Source organism: Drosophila subpulchrella, chromosome 3R (genome assembly GCF_014743375.2).
Source record: "Drosophila subpulchrella strain 33 F10 #4 breed RU33 chromosome 3R, RU_Dsub_v1.1 Primary Assembly, whole genome shotgun sequence".
Lineage (NCBI taxonomy): Eukaryota > Metazoa > Arthropoda > Insecta > Diptera > Drosophilidae > Drosophila > Drosophila subpulchrella.
Genome location: NC_050609.1, coordinates 7082351 through 7098997, shown reverse-complemented (window position 1 = coordinate 7098997; position 16647 = coordinate 7082351). Strand labels below are relative to the sequence as shown.

The window sequence follows — 16647 nt, the reverse complement described above, 5'->3', positions numbered from 1 at the left end:
TTACCCACTGCCAAGCTAATTCTGGCCCACGAAGGCCAGCACGCACTAGGTTAAGTGAACTATTGCGCTCCATCCAAAAAAATAATAATCAGCCTGAACCGATCGTTATGAATCAACGATGGAATGCCCAAAGTTTAAGCCAGAACCAAAAAGGCAATGTTTGGAGTGGAATTGGAGCATGAATAAGTGTCCACATATGGGAGGAACCCACAAAAACTATACCAGCTACGCAGCATATTTCAAAATTTCTCATTAACAACAGCTTTACGAGTTCCAGGCAAAGGGTCACACATTAATTACTTTGTTGTTGGGGGCTGCTAATTATTCAAAAAGTGTTTACAATTTACCACATTTAAATAAAAATATTTTTGTTCATAAGTATTTACTTTTTTCACCTGTTGGTTGACCTAATTAATATATACGACCGTGTTCTTAATTTTATTGATATTAACTTCCTAATGTTGACAATTCAGTTAGATCTTTTTATCGTTTCCGCAGAACAAAACACCTATTTTTCTTAGCTGTGTATTTTTAATGTTTTATTTTCTATTTTTGATCCCAGAATTCAATCTCTGGGAACTCGATCAATCATAAATTTTCAACGGAAGGTTGGAAGGAGAAAACATTTTTTATAGATATCTTTAAATTTGAAAATATAGAACAATGAATGTTGGGGATTTTAAATATGCGTGTGAGTAGATTATACCAAATAATGAAATTCTTTTTAAATGGAAATCTGTCGTTTTTTTTACAATACTAAATTTGTTTTTTAATTAACTGAAGGGGGTGTACCAAAGATTACATATAGAAGTATATGTCTCTAGATTTTCTAAATTGTATATACTTTTTATTTAAATAGTAATACATTTTTGTACAATTTTTCTGTTTGTCTTGTTTGTTGATAAACCTTTTTTCCAAATTAATATTTATTATCATACACTAAATTAAAGAGTTGTTTTTGGATTAAACCTTTGAATAGTTAATAGATAGGTATTTTTTCAAGCACCGGCCTTGCGACTGGGCATAACTCCCAATGCGTCAGAGGGCCTCTAAATCGAGTTAGAGCTCGGCTTGTTTTGGGCTTTGGTTTTTGGCAGTTCGTGCCGCAGTCGCAACATGTTCGATCGAACTGACGGAGCCGTCTTGGCCAACTGGGGAGCTACTAGGCCACCGCGAAGTCTTGCAAAAGCTCAAATGCGCAACGCCCGCCGTTGAGGTTGCACGCGAATTTGAATTGCCGCCGCGGATCAGTAGCTAAAAAATATTTTAAAACGCGAGAGAGTTTTTTGCAAAAGTGATCGCAGTGAAAACCGAATTTGGCACAACACAAAAAAAACGTATCTGTGTGTGCCCAGTGAAATTTCTAGTGAAAATTGCTAATTTCATAGCACCGGCCAGCTGTGCACCTGGATTAAAGCACATACCGCTGGAAATTGAAACCGAAAACGAAACTAAAACCAAAACCAAAACCAAAACCCAAACCAATCAAATAGTTTCACTTTTTATTGGATTAGCCGCAGCAGCAGCAGAAACTCATCTCAATTAAACAGGTTTGTTGGGCAACCGAGGGTATGGCTTTGTCCGGAGCTAATTGAAATTGAAACCCGAGCTTTAAGTGCTCCTCGTAAAAGGTGTCAAAGGTGGGCAAAGCATTTCAATCATTTTAAGAGCCTACGCTAATTGAAAGCTCAAGGTGAACTATTGGCATTTACGATCCGATCCGATCCATTGATCGATCGACGACTATGCGATTCTCCGAAAACTGGAATAACCAAGTAAACAACGCATTCTGTGCAAATATTTTGCTCATTACGAAATTATGTCAGAGTACTGGGCCTTTCGTAGCCCCCTCAAAAGTTCGACATGCGCAATTTAAACGGCTCTAAAAACGAGTGAGCCAAGAAGAAACGACATTAACTGCGCCAGTCCAAGCCGAACCGTTAGGCGTAAGCCGAAAAAACCATTTCGCAAGTGTGGTCTAACTGAAGTTAACTGTAGCTGCAACTCAAAAAAAAAAACGTAAAAAAGTTGGCAATAAGCCAGCCGCCAAGGGAAAAGAGCCAAAAATACCTGTAAGACTCGCAATTGGACTTTAAAGTGGAACATTTGGAGTGCTGGGTTCCCAGGGGAAATATGGGCTCAGTGTTCAGCACTCGGTTGATCCAATTATAGATAGTACCCAATGTGCTCTTCAGGTGGTAACCTTTGCAAAACTCTGACTTAACTGCTCGTAGGAGTGTGACTGCGTTAAAAAGTTGGTCATGAAAGGGCAAAAGTCAAGGGAAAAGGCCAGATATGTAGATATATGAAAGTCAGAGATCAAGGCTTAAGTGATAGGCTTTTAAAATATATTTTGTAATATTTGAAACCTTATATGGAAAGTATAATGTATCATACACGAAATAGTTTGCCTTGAGGTTTAACAACTAATTTAATTTTTTGTCGAAAATCGAATTGTGTAATTTCTTTCTCCTAGTAAAATTTTTGGGAAATAATTCGAAATATCCACTTTGTAATACCAAAAATGTTCATATTTCTAGAGATTTCTGTGGCTTTCCAGTTAATATATAAAATATATGTACCTAAGCTCGGTATTCGCTAATAAAAACAAATTTTAAACATATTTAAACAAATATGAACATCTTTTCATGATATATTTGCCGTATAAAAAAAGTAACTTCAAGAAAAGCTTGGGAATACAGTGGGACACCAAAAGACTTACACTTCGATTTGAAGTGGAATAGCTGAGATCCCCAGTTCCCAGGAGAGTGGGTTAAAGGTTGAGTACTATCACTCGCATAATAGGATTATAAGTATTACCAACTGAAGTGCTCTAAACGCAAAGTCTCCATGAAATCCCTTCAGTTATGCAGTATCTAGCCCCCCTTAATTCCCCTCCCATCGACTGACATGTGGCCTCGTTTCACCAATCATTTAACTTTACACTCTAGTAACTTTACTCCACAGCCAGGCAGGGTCAAGACTTCCATCGTAGGTCGCCCATCTGCAGTACCCACAACCCATTAGCCACACTTGACTCCTCCTCAATGACAAACGATAAAGTTGAGAGCCAAATGTTGAGGTTTTTTTTCAGCCAGCTTTTTGCCAGCGAGGTGAAATCTTTGGCAGGCGCGCCCAAGTTTTGGCCCAAGTTCAAGTCACCAGGCTTTCATTTCGGCTCGGTTGCAGTGAAAATGCGGCTGGCCTGGTTTTTAGAGCCCGTGCAACAGCCAAAAAGCATACAAACTTGCCGTTTTTCGTGGGTTATTTTGCTTCTCTTTTATTTGGTATTTCTATTCGCCAATTCCGTGTTGAATTTTCATTGTGGATCGACCAGGTGTTGGCGAGTTTTCATGTTTGGCCATTTGCAAATGCGGCCACCGGCCATTGAGAAAATGATTCACACTCACGCTGTTTTCACCCAAAACAAAGAAAAAATCAAAAGACTTAGGCCACAAACTTTTTTTTTCGTTCATGAGATGGTCATTTAACATTTTTTTTTAGAGATGCATTATATAATTGGCCGGCCATAATGAGGGAAAATCCTCGGTGTCATTAAGATGTGGTCAGGGAGTTGGCCGCATCTGAGCCATTTTCAATGGACCGGAAAACGCAAACGCTAACGCAAAAGTGAATTTTGAAGAGAAGACGAAAAAATAAATAAAAATAAATGATGTATAAAGTTGACTGGCTGTGTTCGCTGGTCGTTGTATGTTTCTTTGGATGTTTTTTTGTTTTTTGTTGGCAAAGTGAAAGCGCAGCGACGTCAACGTCAGCGGCGATGTCTGCGCAGATTAATCACCCGGCCGTAAAGCGAAGACAGTTGTTGGGCTCCAAAAGAGCAGAAAAGGAAGCCAGTATTTCGATGGGTTCGTGACCCCCTCGAGATGATCTCCCCCTTTCTTCCCATGTTATGCAATCTGAATCGCTTTGAATTCTTTGCCGCGCCCCGGAAAGCAGATGCAAATGTATGCCCAACCGTTTGATAGTGAAAGTGTCTAGCTGAAATTTGAATCTCACGGCTTTGCTTGCTCGTGTGACGTCAAACGAAAAGGCTTAGCAACCATATATGTATTACTCACGCACTCACACGATCTCTCTGACTTGTATCTTTTGGTTTGTTGCAGTAGCCGCAGCAGAAAACAGGAAATTTTTTTGGCAACTCTTGGATGCCCGAAAATGGCACACTATGATCAACGTTGGCTGAAACTCTTCTCCGGCTGCCTTTTCCTCTTCTTGCTGGCTCTGCAGGTTTCGGAGGCCAAGCGATCAAATGGTAAGTAACAAAATACAAAAAATATCTAAAAAAAACTAGGTTCATAAGTGGATTAAATCAATTAATTCCTTAAAAGCATCATCTATTAAGCATAAAAACAAATATTTCAATGTTTTGTTCAAGAAAAAAATTAAAAATTTAATAAATGTATACTAAAAAATATTTTAATTTAGATATTTTTTTTAGTGCATAATTCATTTTTCAACATGAATACTCTTCAAAGTCTTTAGTAAAGAATATAATATTAGTAATTCCTAGCTATTTTTAAAACGACTTGTTGTTATATAAAATATCATACCTAAGAAAATATGTAGCATATATAACACCCCTGCTTTTTTTGCAGTGTAATGCCAAACTGGTAGGGTTGACGTCAATGACTTCTTAAGCGAGAACCTTATATATTTCTTTTTGCTCTTTTTTTTTTGGCAATAAGCAGTCATTGAACCCGCAACGGGGGAATGTGGACCATTTGGTGGCTCATTAAATGCCAGGTTGCAGCTGCATAATTAACGTGACGTGTGGAAATTCGTGTAGAACTCGATGTGTCTGGGTGGTGTGAAAAATGGCACGGCATCATTAAAAAGCGCTTAGCTAAAAAAAAATACGCCAGCCACCGTTAAGAACCATCCACCGCCTAAAGAACTAAGGCAAAAGGGAAACAAAGCCAGCCAGCAGACGGCTCTTCTAAATGCAGCGAATAGCACTGTGTCAGTCGGTCAAAAGAGGTCCCAGACCCAGACCCACTCTTAACTTAAACTCACAATAGGCCAGCAATTCTCTAGGTACTTACCAGTTTGCCGCTTTGATTTCGTTTTCGTTACGGTTCTGTTTTATACTCGTTTTTCTCTTTCTGTTTTTTCCCCCAACGAGCGGAAGCCAAACGAAAGACTCAAGCGACAAACTCGATTTGGCCTGGGTGGCGAGAATAAAAGTTGGCTGCAAATAGCCGTTGTTTTTCTGCCTGATTTTATTCATCATTGGCCAGCTTTAATTGCCAGCTGCCCGACGGCTTTTGCTTTGTTTTTGTTTCTTCATTCACCACAGAAACCGAAAGCCATTTTCATTTCTTTTTTTTTTGTTGCTGTCTCTTGACCAAACGGCAAATACAAATTGATGGCCAACTCAAGCTCGAGGCGCTGCCAAAAAAAACTTTCATTCAATTTCTAGCGAAAACTCCAGAAAATTAAAACCAACGGCCGCAGAAGAAAGGCAGTGAAAAGTCAATAAAAATAAATAAATATTTCGGATGAGCCAAGGCGGATGTGCGGCGAAAAAAAAGAAATCTACAGTGATATAGTAAGTTCGGCGGTTACTCAGCGGTTGCACAGTCGAAACTTGCTTATTAAATGTGTACCGAAAAAATTACCCTAAATTATGGTTAATCGGATCTTATTTCATTAAGAAACCATGAAGAAAGCGAAACTGATATGTGAAAAATTATATGGATATTAATGGCAATTTATAATGTGATTACTTATTATAGTTTGAAATTAATTATTAATTTTGAAATTCATAATAATAAAATTATTTCACTTAAATTGAAAAGTTTTATAGAACAATATTTTTAAAATATCAAAAATGAGTTAAATAAAAATCATGGTGAGAGATGATATATTTTTTTTAATATTTCTCCATTGTTTTTAGAAATTTTCTGAGGGTATCTTAATATTTTCTTACGGTGTTCATGCGTTTTGGGTACTTTTAATTCCGCTGACAGTTGCATAATGGCTGATGCATTAAATATACATCGAAAGTGCATGGGAAGTGACCAGCAATAACGACTGCAATTGACGCAACTAAAGCTCAGCTGTCGCAACCCCGAAGTCAGCGTTGCGTGCTGGACAATAAAATAAACGGGTATGGGGAAAATGGGGGGTGGGATGATCACTCACTTTAATTGCATAACCCAGTCGAGACAATGGAATGACTCTTCCCAAAGCAGAATGCTCATAGCATCCATCCCCAGGCCGAAAACCATTTGAAGCGAATTGCTTATACGCCTCGTGGGCAAGCTATTCGCATACAAAACGCTCGATTCAAATCTGACCATGGAGCAACCAAAAAAATCAACTGCAAATGGTTGGCACTGTAACAACAATTTCAGCATTCCCGCCGCCGGCCACTTCATTTTGTATATTTAATTTAAATTTTGCAGTTTTCGTAGACTCTGGGTTTTTTTTTGTTCAACGCACGCGTCACGTCTTGAAACAAAATAAAAGTGAAATTGTCGTAGCTGTGGGATTCGGTAGTTGAATAACATGAAAGTATGTCAAACTCTTTTTTCTCACTCTCTGAAAAAAGAAAATATAACAGAAAACAATATCAGCTTTAATGAGCAATCGAAAATATATAAATCTATTTTCTTAAAAACTTTCGGAGGCCTTGAAATAAATAAAATAAATGGTTTAGGTTTAAGAACATTAAGAATTCTCGAGGTAAAATAAACGGTATGAACGCTCTGTATACTGCATGTGTTAGCGGATACCCTATTTTGAGCAAGACTCTAAAAATATTAACAAAGTTAGTTTCCAAATTATACAATTATATTATTCTGTTTCTACAAATTCTTTCTATTAAATATTGACAAAATATTATTAATTCATATTATTATTCCCTTTTCCTTGTAGCCAATCTCACGGCCTGCCAGCATTTAAGACGTTCGGAGACGAGAAGAGCCAAAGCCCTGCAATCGGGATTCGAAGAATCATCTGTACGAGTGCCTCGCTGCCAGAAGAACGGTGACTTCGACACCATCCAATGTGAGGATGAGAAAGCTGGCCGGGATTGCTGGTGTGTGGATGAGTACGGCGTGGAATTGCCGGGCAGTCGGAACGAGACGCGCTCGGGAGTGATTTGCTCGGAGCCCAAGCACTGTGCCGCCTCCGCCTGCCGCATGTTCTGCCCCTCGGGATTCGCCCGTGATCCTGACACGGGATGCTCCGTTTGCCGCTGCCGGGATCCCTGCGATGGCTTGGAGTGTCCTCGTGGACAATCCTGCCAGCTGCAGGAGGTGCAGTGCAAATCGGAGCCATGTCCGCCAGTGCCCACCTGCAAGAAGGCCAGATCGCTGGCTAATCTCTGTCCCGCGGGATTGCCCCTTGCCATCGATGACACAGTGAGACCCTTCCTGTGTGGCCAAGAGCCGGGCAAACCGCAGTGTCCACCACTTTACCAGTGTTTAGTGGAGTCAGGAAACGACTATGGTGTGTGTTGCCCCAGTGCGCTGACCTTCCAGAAGCCCGGAATCTGTCCAGCTCCGGATAAATCGCAGTACACCGAACGCACGGGTTACATGTGCGGATCGCCGTGCTCCCACGACTTGGAGTGCCGGAATATGGAAAAGTGCTGCTTCACCAAGGGCTGCCAGTTCAACTGCCAGCAGCCGGGAAATGTCACGGGTTGTCATCAGGCCAAGGCCTTGGCCGACATTCTATCGATCAATGAGCGGGAGGGACGTGGCTATGTGCCCGAGTGCAATGGTCCTGGTGGTCAGTTCTCGCCGAAACAGTGCTCCCGCAATGGACTCGTCTGCTGGTGTGTGGATCCCCGAACGGGACACAAGATCAAGGAAACCATGGGTGCTGCCAACAATGTGAACTGTGATGGATGGGAGAACATGATCAGCAGGTCCTATGCCAGAAGTTTCCAGATGGAGCAGTGCGATACCAACATCTGTGCAGCTGTCTGCGAATATGGATTTAAGGTAAGTTCAATCCTGAATTAATCCTAGAAAGAGAAAGTAAATAGTCAGGATCAAGTAAATATTCGCCGGTAATTTTTACGTAAGATGTATACCTTTAAATAATGTTAACTTGATACTGAATAAGGCAATTTTAGATTTCTCTTCCTTTGAAAATACATACCAGGTTAAAAATCTTGAATGTTTTCCAAAACTTACTTTTAATTGGTAATCTCCTTTAGAACGACCACAATGGCTGTCCCACCTGCGAGTGCTCCGAACCCTGCGATGGCTTCAAGTGCTCCATTGGCTCCCATTGCGAGGTGGCCACCGATCCCTTGTGCGAATCCGGTTCTTCGCTCTGCGCCTCCTGGCCCGTCTGCAAACCCGACCTGGTCTACTCCAATCCCTGCGATGTGGGAACCCCACTCTCAGACGCCGCCACTGGTGAGGTGATGTACTGCTTTGAGGATCGTCAAGGACGCAGTTTCCAGCCCACGGCCTTCTTCGAACCCGAACCAGAGTCGCAGTCCAAGCAGGGTCGCTCCATGAGCAACAGGATTATGTGCCCGGAGCAGTACAAGTGCACCAAACTCCATCGGGAAACGGAGAATGTGTGCTGTCCCGTGCCGGAGAAACCAACTCCAACTGAGGAGGGATCGCATCAGCAAACCAGTAAGTTATGCCTGGATAATATATATAGAATCTCTAACTAAGCAAGATCTCATCTCCTTATAGTGTGCGAATATTTGAGGGACTTTTCGGAGCGAATGGAGGGCACGGAGGAGGGCATGCAACTGGCGGTTCCCTCGCCACGTTGCACCTCCGATGGAGATTACGAGGGTCGCCAGTGCCAGCTGAAGAAGATTCGGGTAACACGCGCTGAACAACGCAAGATTCTGGAGGAGAACACCATTCGGCGGATGAGGATGCTGCTGGCAAATGCAGCTCCAAAACGATCTCGACGAGATTTGGAACGCCTGAAACTTTACCGCGTGGAGGACAGTGCCCTTAAGGTCCAGGTGGCCGCTCCCGTCATGGGTCGCAGTGCCAAGGTGATAGACATGGGTGCGGATCGCCAGCAGGGATTGGGACAGCTCTTCGAGACGGAGTTCAAGAAGGTGGCCTCGGCCACTAAGAGGCCGCCGGAGAACGAGGATGAGCTGGTGGAAATGGAAGTGGAGCAATGCTGGTGTGTGGACAGCTTTGGCACAGAGATTCCCCGATCTCGTGGCTATAATGTCAGCGAGGAAACCTGCCAGAGCTTAAGGGAGGATCTGGACTGCCTGGATCTCACCTGTCGGATGGGTTGCGAGTATGGTTTTGCCCTGGATCCGGATACCCGTTGCCCCGCCTGCCAATGCCGAGATCCCTGTGAGGGTGTTGCCTGTGGTTCTGGCAAGGAATGCCGTGTGGTGGATGTAAGCTGCGAGGGTGAATACTGCCCTCCAGTGCCCGCCTGCCTGCCCAGGAAACCGGGACAGTGTCCTTATCTAGTTCCTCCGGGTCCGGATAACCTGGATGCCAATACCTGTGCATATGAATGCCGCACGGATGCCCATTGTGAAGGAGCACGACGTTGTTGCTCCAATGGATGTGGCACCCAGTGCGTGGATCCTCAACTGAAGACGGCCTGTCAGCATCTGCAGGCCATTCAACTCCACCAGAGTTCCGAGCTGGGAATCCCCGCCCGTCAAATGGCCGTGGCCCAATGTGATTCCAAGAATGGCAAATGGGAGGAGGTCCAGTGCTCTCCCGATGGTCACTGCTGGTGTGTGGATGATCAGGGCAAGATCCTGCCGGGCACTAAGGTGAAGTCTCCTGAAACACCCAAATGCCAGGAGAACTCCAGCTTCGCTTGCCCAAAGACGAACTGCAGCCTTCAGTGTGAAAGTGGCTACCAAATGGATGCGAATGGTTGCCCCACCTGCGAATGCAGAAACTACTGCCAGGAGGTAAGCTGCTCGGCGCACGAGGAGTGCCAACTGATCTCCGTGGAGTGTGTGGACACTCCCTGTCCCAAGATGCCCATCTGTGTGCCTCGCAGAGCCTCCGTCTGCCCCGAGGGTAATCCCCTCCAGCAAGGCGACCTGGACATGAGCTGTGGTCCGCATAATGAGCACGAAGTGTGCCCCACCACCCACTCCTGTCAGCTGAATCCGGTCAGCAATCGCGGTGTTTGCTGTTCCAAGACCCGCGATGTTTGCTTCGAGTCCATGGATAATGGTTGTCTGGCTGCTGGGAAATCGGAGAAGAATAGCACTCGCTATAGGTTCAGCCCCAGGGCCAACAAGTGCCTCCCCGTGATCATCGATTCCGAGGCACCCGCCTGCCAGACAAAGAACCTTTTCCACAACGAACTGGCCTGCAACTCCGTGTGCCCAGGTGAGATTACGATTGTTACATAAAATCCAAAACTTTTAAAATTTTAAATGATTGATTCGTAAAATTTAAATTTAATGAATGCGATTATTTAAGAAAATTGCAATTCCTTTTGTTTAAATTCATTTATGTTTGATTTTTCCGTATTTGCAATGGCTTTCAGAACGGGAACCAAAAACTGCACTTCCAGATTCCATAATCTGATTTACAAGTGGGATACCTCTTTGAATTTGTGGTTGAATTTGCAAACATTCTGGATTAAAATATTTCTTTTTAACGATGGTCGCCATTTTAACCCATTTTCATGTACGATTTTTACGTATTTCCAATGGGGTCCAGAATGGGAACCCAAAATCTGAACTTCTAGATCCGATAACTTGAGTTATTGTATCCCGATTTACAAGTGGGATTCCTCTTTGAATTTGTGGTTCTACATTAAAATATATCTATTAAGCGAGGGTCGAAATTTTAACCGATTTTCATGTTCGATTTTTACGTATTTCCAATGGGGTCCAAAATGGGAACCCAAATCTGTACATCCAGATTCCACCTTAGCTTACATAAAAATATTCGCCACTGAAATTGAACTCGGCTTATCCGCCTTAGAATTCGTATCCCAGGGCCGACTTTTATAATATATCATTTTTTCTTGATTCAAGATTAAAAATGTCCTTGTTCTTGCAAATAATAATTTTTAAAAAACCAAAATTTCTTTGGAAAACTCCTCGTTAAAATATATTTTTTGTATATTCCTAGTGCTTACCCAATGCGAACGCCTGAAGCTGAAGAACAGTCTGGCTGCCCAGCGAACTGGACACTCCTCCGTGTGGTTCCAGCCCCGTTGTGATCCTGTCACCGGCCACTGGAGTCCAGTTCAGTGTCTGGGCAAGCAGCCCCAACCCTCGGACACACGGCACACGGAGATTGTGAGTCGCGCCTTTGCCTCCGAACCGGCATCCGCTGGCGAGGATGCGCCCGGAGTTTGCTGGTGTGCGGACAAGAAGGGTGCTCCCTTGAAAGGAACCCTCACCCGGGAGACTGAGCCCATCTGCAACAGCCGACAGGCTCGTAATCGCAAGATCGATGTCGGAGATCCGCTGATGGAGCAACTGATTGCCCAGCTTACCCAACTGAACGATGTGGCCAGCGAGGATTTGGATTTCGATGAGTTGGAGGCTAGGATTCTGCCTGCCACCGCTGGAGCAGCGGAGTCCAGTGTCACAGAGAGGGTCCTGGAGCTGGCCAACTCCCTTTTGGACTCGCAGTTGTCCGTGGAGCAGGCCACCCTCAAGCCCATGGAGCTGAAGACCACACGTTGTCGAGCTCTGGCAGAGACGGCACCATTTCCGGTTAGCTGCGATGCCGCGGGAGCCTTCCGCCCGCTGCAGTGCAATGGCAGGAGTTGCTGGTGCGTGGATGCGGCCGGAAACCAACTGCAGTCCACCCACATCTTTGGAGCCGGCGATAGGCGCTGCAGTCACGTTCCCATCGAGGCGGTGGCCATCGAACTCCATCTGACCAACAGCAGTGGCCGGAGTGTGAGGAATGCCTACGATACCATCCGAAGGGAGCTCCAGCAGATGCTCGGTGGGGAATCCGTGGAGAACCTGCGAGTGCAGGAGAACTTCGATGGATCCGCCATAGTCCGCTTTGAGCTGCACAACGAGGCCAAGGTGGACTTGGCCTTTGCCATCGAAGCGGCCATATCCGCCGGCGACTTCCGCTTGGCAGGCGGTCACTTCCGGCCGGATTTGACCCGCTCCCATTTTGTTCATCGAAGTGCTGTGGTTCCAGTGGCCCAGGCGGCCACCGCCCAGGATGAGTCCATCCAGCTGGTGCTCTTCATCATGGCCACCAGTTCCGCCTTCCTGGTCAGCATATTTGTGGTCTATGTCATGCTGAAACGCAGCCGGAACCTCAAGGCCGGAAATTCGTATGTGAAGGGTGGCGGAGGAAGCGGCGACAAGCCCGTGGACTACTCCGCACCCATCTTCGTGCTGGCCGCCAACGACATGGACGCCCAACTGGACAGCATGAAGGGGTTCAAGGCGTAGGCTTGGCCGTTGTTGAGTTATCTAAATCAATTTGTAAATAAAAGAGAGCAAATTTAAGATTTACTTTTAGGGGGGAGGAGTTCGGAGACCCTGATTCTGCCCCAACCAAGCCAAAAGGGGAGTGCGACTAGAGGGGCCCCCACTATCGAATACTTATCGCATATGATTCTAGCAACCTAAGACGATTAATTTATGAATAAAGCTTTAAAATTGAATTCATTTGAGTTTTTGTAAGGGAAGAACCTCCAACAAATTTGATTTATAACATCAGAAGTTTCAACAGATTCCTTTTCGATTTGGAATACATTATTGAATTATCGGAAGTCATTAGAACAACCCCTAATATGCCCGATTAACATAAACAATCGTCAGCAAACAGTTTTTGATTTTAATATTTAATAATACATGACATAATTGTCCGCCTGTATGGTATGTTTTGCAGATGTATATCATAATGATCGATCGATCGTTACCATTACAACTAGCTTCATGAGCGCACCTCCTTTTGTGCTACATAAACGTATAACATTAATAAATTTTGGCTTCATTTCATTTCATGCAACTCTAACTTAGTTTTGTGTTTCTGTTTGTTTTGTGTATATATTGTGTAGAACGATTCCCGAATCGGTCATTCGCTTGACATTGGTATAACTATATATTGTTCATATGTATCTTGTATATGTGTACGTATGGATCTGTATATTGTATGCTAAGTGCCAAACACAAGAAGCCGGATCGGAAATCCGAGCTGCTCTCGTTAATATCTAAAAAAATTGTAAGTGGCTTAAAACATATGTTCAGAGTTATTATAGATAGTTAGAAAAATGCAATACTCATGGGTTACAATTGGATATAGTTTTTGATTTGGAAAATGCATTGCTTATATGTAGAGTGGTTTGTTAGACTTAAAACTTAGTGTTTAGCTCTGAATGCGGTTAAGAGAATGTAAGATCATCGTTGATCAGAAAGAGAAGACTTGGTTCCGTATATTGAGCAAATTGGATTAGTATACCTTCGGCTTAAGCTACTTCACATGCAATTCAAACGTTAATATCGTAAAACTCGAGTGCAGATTGTTCAATATCATGGCCAACTCTAAGATGAGTGTGTAATGAGTCATGACTGGATGAGTGAGTGCATCCAATGAAAGTTTCTTCTTGTTCGTGTAAACGGGGCCTATACGCCCCTAATATTTGGTTACGTGGTTAGTCGCTATTCATAAATTAATGCTTCTCGTATGTGTGAGTGTATATATATATATAAATCTTGTAAAAGAACAAAAGGTTTAGCAGCCAATTGCCAAAAAAGAAACGTCTAAATAAGTGGCCGCAAGATGTACGTATAACAAAATGGATCAGGAGCTGCGGCCAGGGATGGATTAATAGGATTGTTTTGGTTGGATTCTTTTCTTTCTCTGGACTATTCTTTCTACTTTCCAGCTCCGCCGGCCGAACCATTGTTGTTGCTCCGGCTATTGTTGTTATTGTTGGCATTTCGGAAGGGAATCGAGGCGCGCTGATCCTCCATGCGGCCGCTCTGAACCTTCATGATCAGCGAAAAGAAGTCCTCGTCGGGAACGGTGGCTCCTCGACCAGTCTGTCCACGTGGTGCTCCTGCAACGGCTGCCTCTGGCACGGAACGCGGTGGCGCCTCCGCCTCTACATCCATTGTGACATTAGGGCGCGGCAGCTCGGAACGCTGTTCCTCCAGCCGCGAGCCCTGACAGCGCATCAGCATGTCCAGGAAGTCGTCATCGGGCTGCTGAGTAGTGGTGGCACTCCTGGCCAGCGGCCCATGTACAATAGAAACCGGATTCGCCGACGAAGGGGACTTCAGGCCAGGCAGGTTGGTGGGATCCACAAACAGCGAGTTCTGCTGTACCAGCGGCTTGCGTGTGGCGCCCGTGGCCACCACCGGAGCTCCAGCGGCATTCATCTTGATCGAACAGCGCTGGTCATCCATGCGCTTCGACTGCGAACGCGAGAGCATCTCAAAGAAGTCGTCGTCCTTGGCCTTTCCGGTCGCCTGTGCCCGGCGCTTCTCCTCCTGCATGCGCTTTCCATCGGGGGTGATCTTGATCAGGTCCAGCTGCTCCATACTCTGACGACGAACACGCACCTGAAGTGGAACGATAAAAGTAATCAATTTAGTTATGAATCTTCCATGGGTGTTTTAATCGAACGTTCGCCGTCCTGTTTTGGTTTTCCCTAATTCTAAATATTTACTTTACGAACAGCAGGTGTCCCTAAACAAAAGCTACAAGCTTCTTTTTAGAATAGAACAACTGAAAGACTGATGCTATAGATGAAAAGTTAATGGAACATTGGTAAATAAATTGCATACTACTTAAATAGAGTAAAGGTTAAGTGCAAACGTAATTCCATAAATGTTTTACTTACCATTCTTCCCTGCGAGTTCTCCGATCCATCCGACTGATTTCCGCTGGCCGAGTGATCGGAGGCGGTGGATCTGGCCTCCTCCTCGGTGGGCGATGGCTCCGTCTCGGGCATTCCCAGCAGCTTTCGCAGATCGGAGATGTTTACCCTGGCTGTGCTTTCGCCCACCGGGTCGTGCAGCTCCTTGGCCAGCTGGAGATGCTGCTCTGCATACTTAAGGGCCCGCTCATGACCACCGATGGCGGAGTGGGCGTTGCCTAGTGACCAGCAGGCCCTGGCCTCGCCAATCCGATCGCCCAGCTCCTGGGCAATGGCCAAGTGCCGATTGTGGTACTCAATGGCAGTGTTGAACTCGTGCAGCAACGTGTAGGTGTTGCCCAGGCTATAGCAACTCTGGGCCTCCACCTCGCGCTCACCCAGCTCCACGGCCAGGGTCAGAGTGCGCTTGTAGTGAGCGGCGGCATCCTCGAATTGTCCCAGAAAGATGTGCGAGTTTCCAAGATTGCTGTTGGCCCGGCGCTCGGCCGCACGATCGCCAAACTCCCTGGCGATGCGCAGACGCTCCTGGTGATGTTCGATGGCCGCCTGGAAGTCACCCAGAAGATAGTAGGTGTTTCCCAAATTGCCACAGGCTCGTCCCTGGGCGCCACGGTCACCCAAATCCCGCATCAGCTTCAGGTTCTCCTGGTAGAACTCCACGGCACGGGTGAGAGCCTCTTTTACATCGTCTCCAAATTTCCCGGGATTCTTCTGGCCCAAGTGCTTGCCCTTGGCGTGGTAGACATTCCCCAGATTGTAGAGGGCACGTCCTTCGGACAGACGATCTCCCAGCTGCCTGGCCAGGGTAAGATGCCTCTCACAGCAGATGGCCGCCTCGTCAAAGCGACCCATTACTTTTAGGGTATTTCCCAGATTGCCGGAGGACTTGGCCTCGCCCAGGCGGTCGTTCATGCTCTTGGCCAGGGTGAGATCGTGTTTGTGGTACTGCATCGCCTTGTTGTAGTCGCCCAGGTAGAAGTAGGCGTTGCCCAGCTGCGAGTAGATGGCGGACAGGGTGCGGAGATCCTCGGTGCCGGCTTGGATGGCCGCCTGGAAGAAGGCCACGCCCGCACGACAGTCGCCCGCCTTGCAGAGGCGTTCGCCCTCGAGGGCCAGTTCCAGGCACATGCTGGACCCGCCGTCGGATCCGGATCCCTGCTGGGAGTTGCCGTCGTGGGAGTTGGCCGCCCCCCCTCCTGTTCCCAGTCCCAGGCTGGACACATTCTCCGCCGATGCGGACAGCGAAGACATTCTGCTGCGACGTAGATGTCTCGCCTTTTTGTCGCGATGCTCCTTTCTGAGGGGCAGGTGTTCGGAAAACTGGGAGTTGTCCACTTTGCGGCGATGTTTGCGGGGTTCTCTACTGGGTTCTGGCCGCCCTGGAGCTGGCTCTGCTCTACTGCTGCTCGAAATTAGCTGCGTCAGGTGAAATTTCAGCAATTATGCTATCTTTTGTACCGTTTTTTGACCAATTAGTCAAAAAAATGTAGTGTTTCTGACTAATAGTGCGACCGTATCCAGGCTGGAAGTACATACCATTGAATACCAGAAATACTACTCATGTTCCGTTAATTTAAAATTTTATATTTAGGGTTTATTTCAAGGTAAGTTGTTTATTATTAACAGTGAGCTAAGAACTTATTGTGTGTATTGAATACAGCAATACTAGAATGTAATGCTATAGATATCTCGTGAAAAAGTGAAATATCTAGTTCTAGCAATTCAACAGACTTGCGGAAATGTTTTACCATTGAATTTGTATGGTTTGACTTTTGGAGCGCATTTGAAAAATTAGTTATATCGTTATCTTGGACGCATTAA

General features: G+C 45.3%; 2 protein-coding genes across 3 annotated transcripts; one reads left to right on the top strand and one right to left on the bottom strand.

The window, feature by feature from the left end:
• The first annotated feature begins 1204 nt into the window (after positions 1-1204).
• On the top strand, positions 1205-12606 carry LOC119557542. 2 transcript variants are annotated; one of them, XM_037870329.1, is made up of 6 exons: positions 1205-1550; positions 4131-4276; positions 6904-7979; positions 8198-8630; positions 8694-10340; positions 11094-12606. In XM_037870329.1, exons 2-6 carry the CDS (start codon positions 4180-4182, stop codon positions 12389-12391), a joined length of 4551 nt encoding a protein of 1516 aa, XP_037726257.1. In that variant the 5' UTR covers positions 1205-1550; positions 4131-4179; the 3' UTR covers positions 12392-12606. The 2 variants fall into 2 exon arrangements, with proteins under 2 accessions (XP_037726257.1, XP_037726247.1); XM_037870319.1 differs by having other exon boundaries at positions 4128-4276.
• A 1015-nt stretch (positions 12607-13621) lies between these two features.
• LOC119563135 (G-protein-signaling modulator 2) lies at positions 13622-16349 on the bottom strand. The gene is made up of 2 exons (XM_037876392.1): positions 14791-16349; positions 13622-14509 (listed from the first exon to the last, which is right to left on the bottom strand). Exons 1-2 carry the CDS (start codon positions 16075-16077, stop codon positions 13820-13822), a joined length of 1977 nt encoding a protein of 658 aa, XP_037732320.1. The 5' UTR covers positions 16078-16349; the 3' UTR covers positions 13622-13819.
• Positions 16350-16647: the final 298 nt, after the last annotated feature.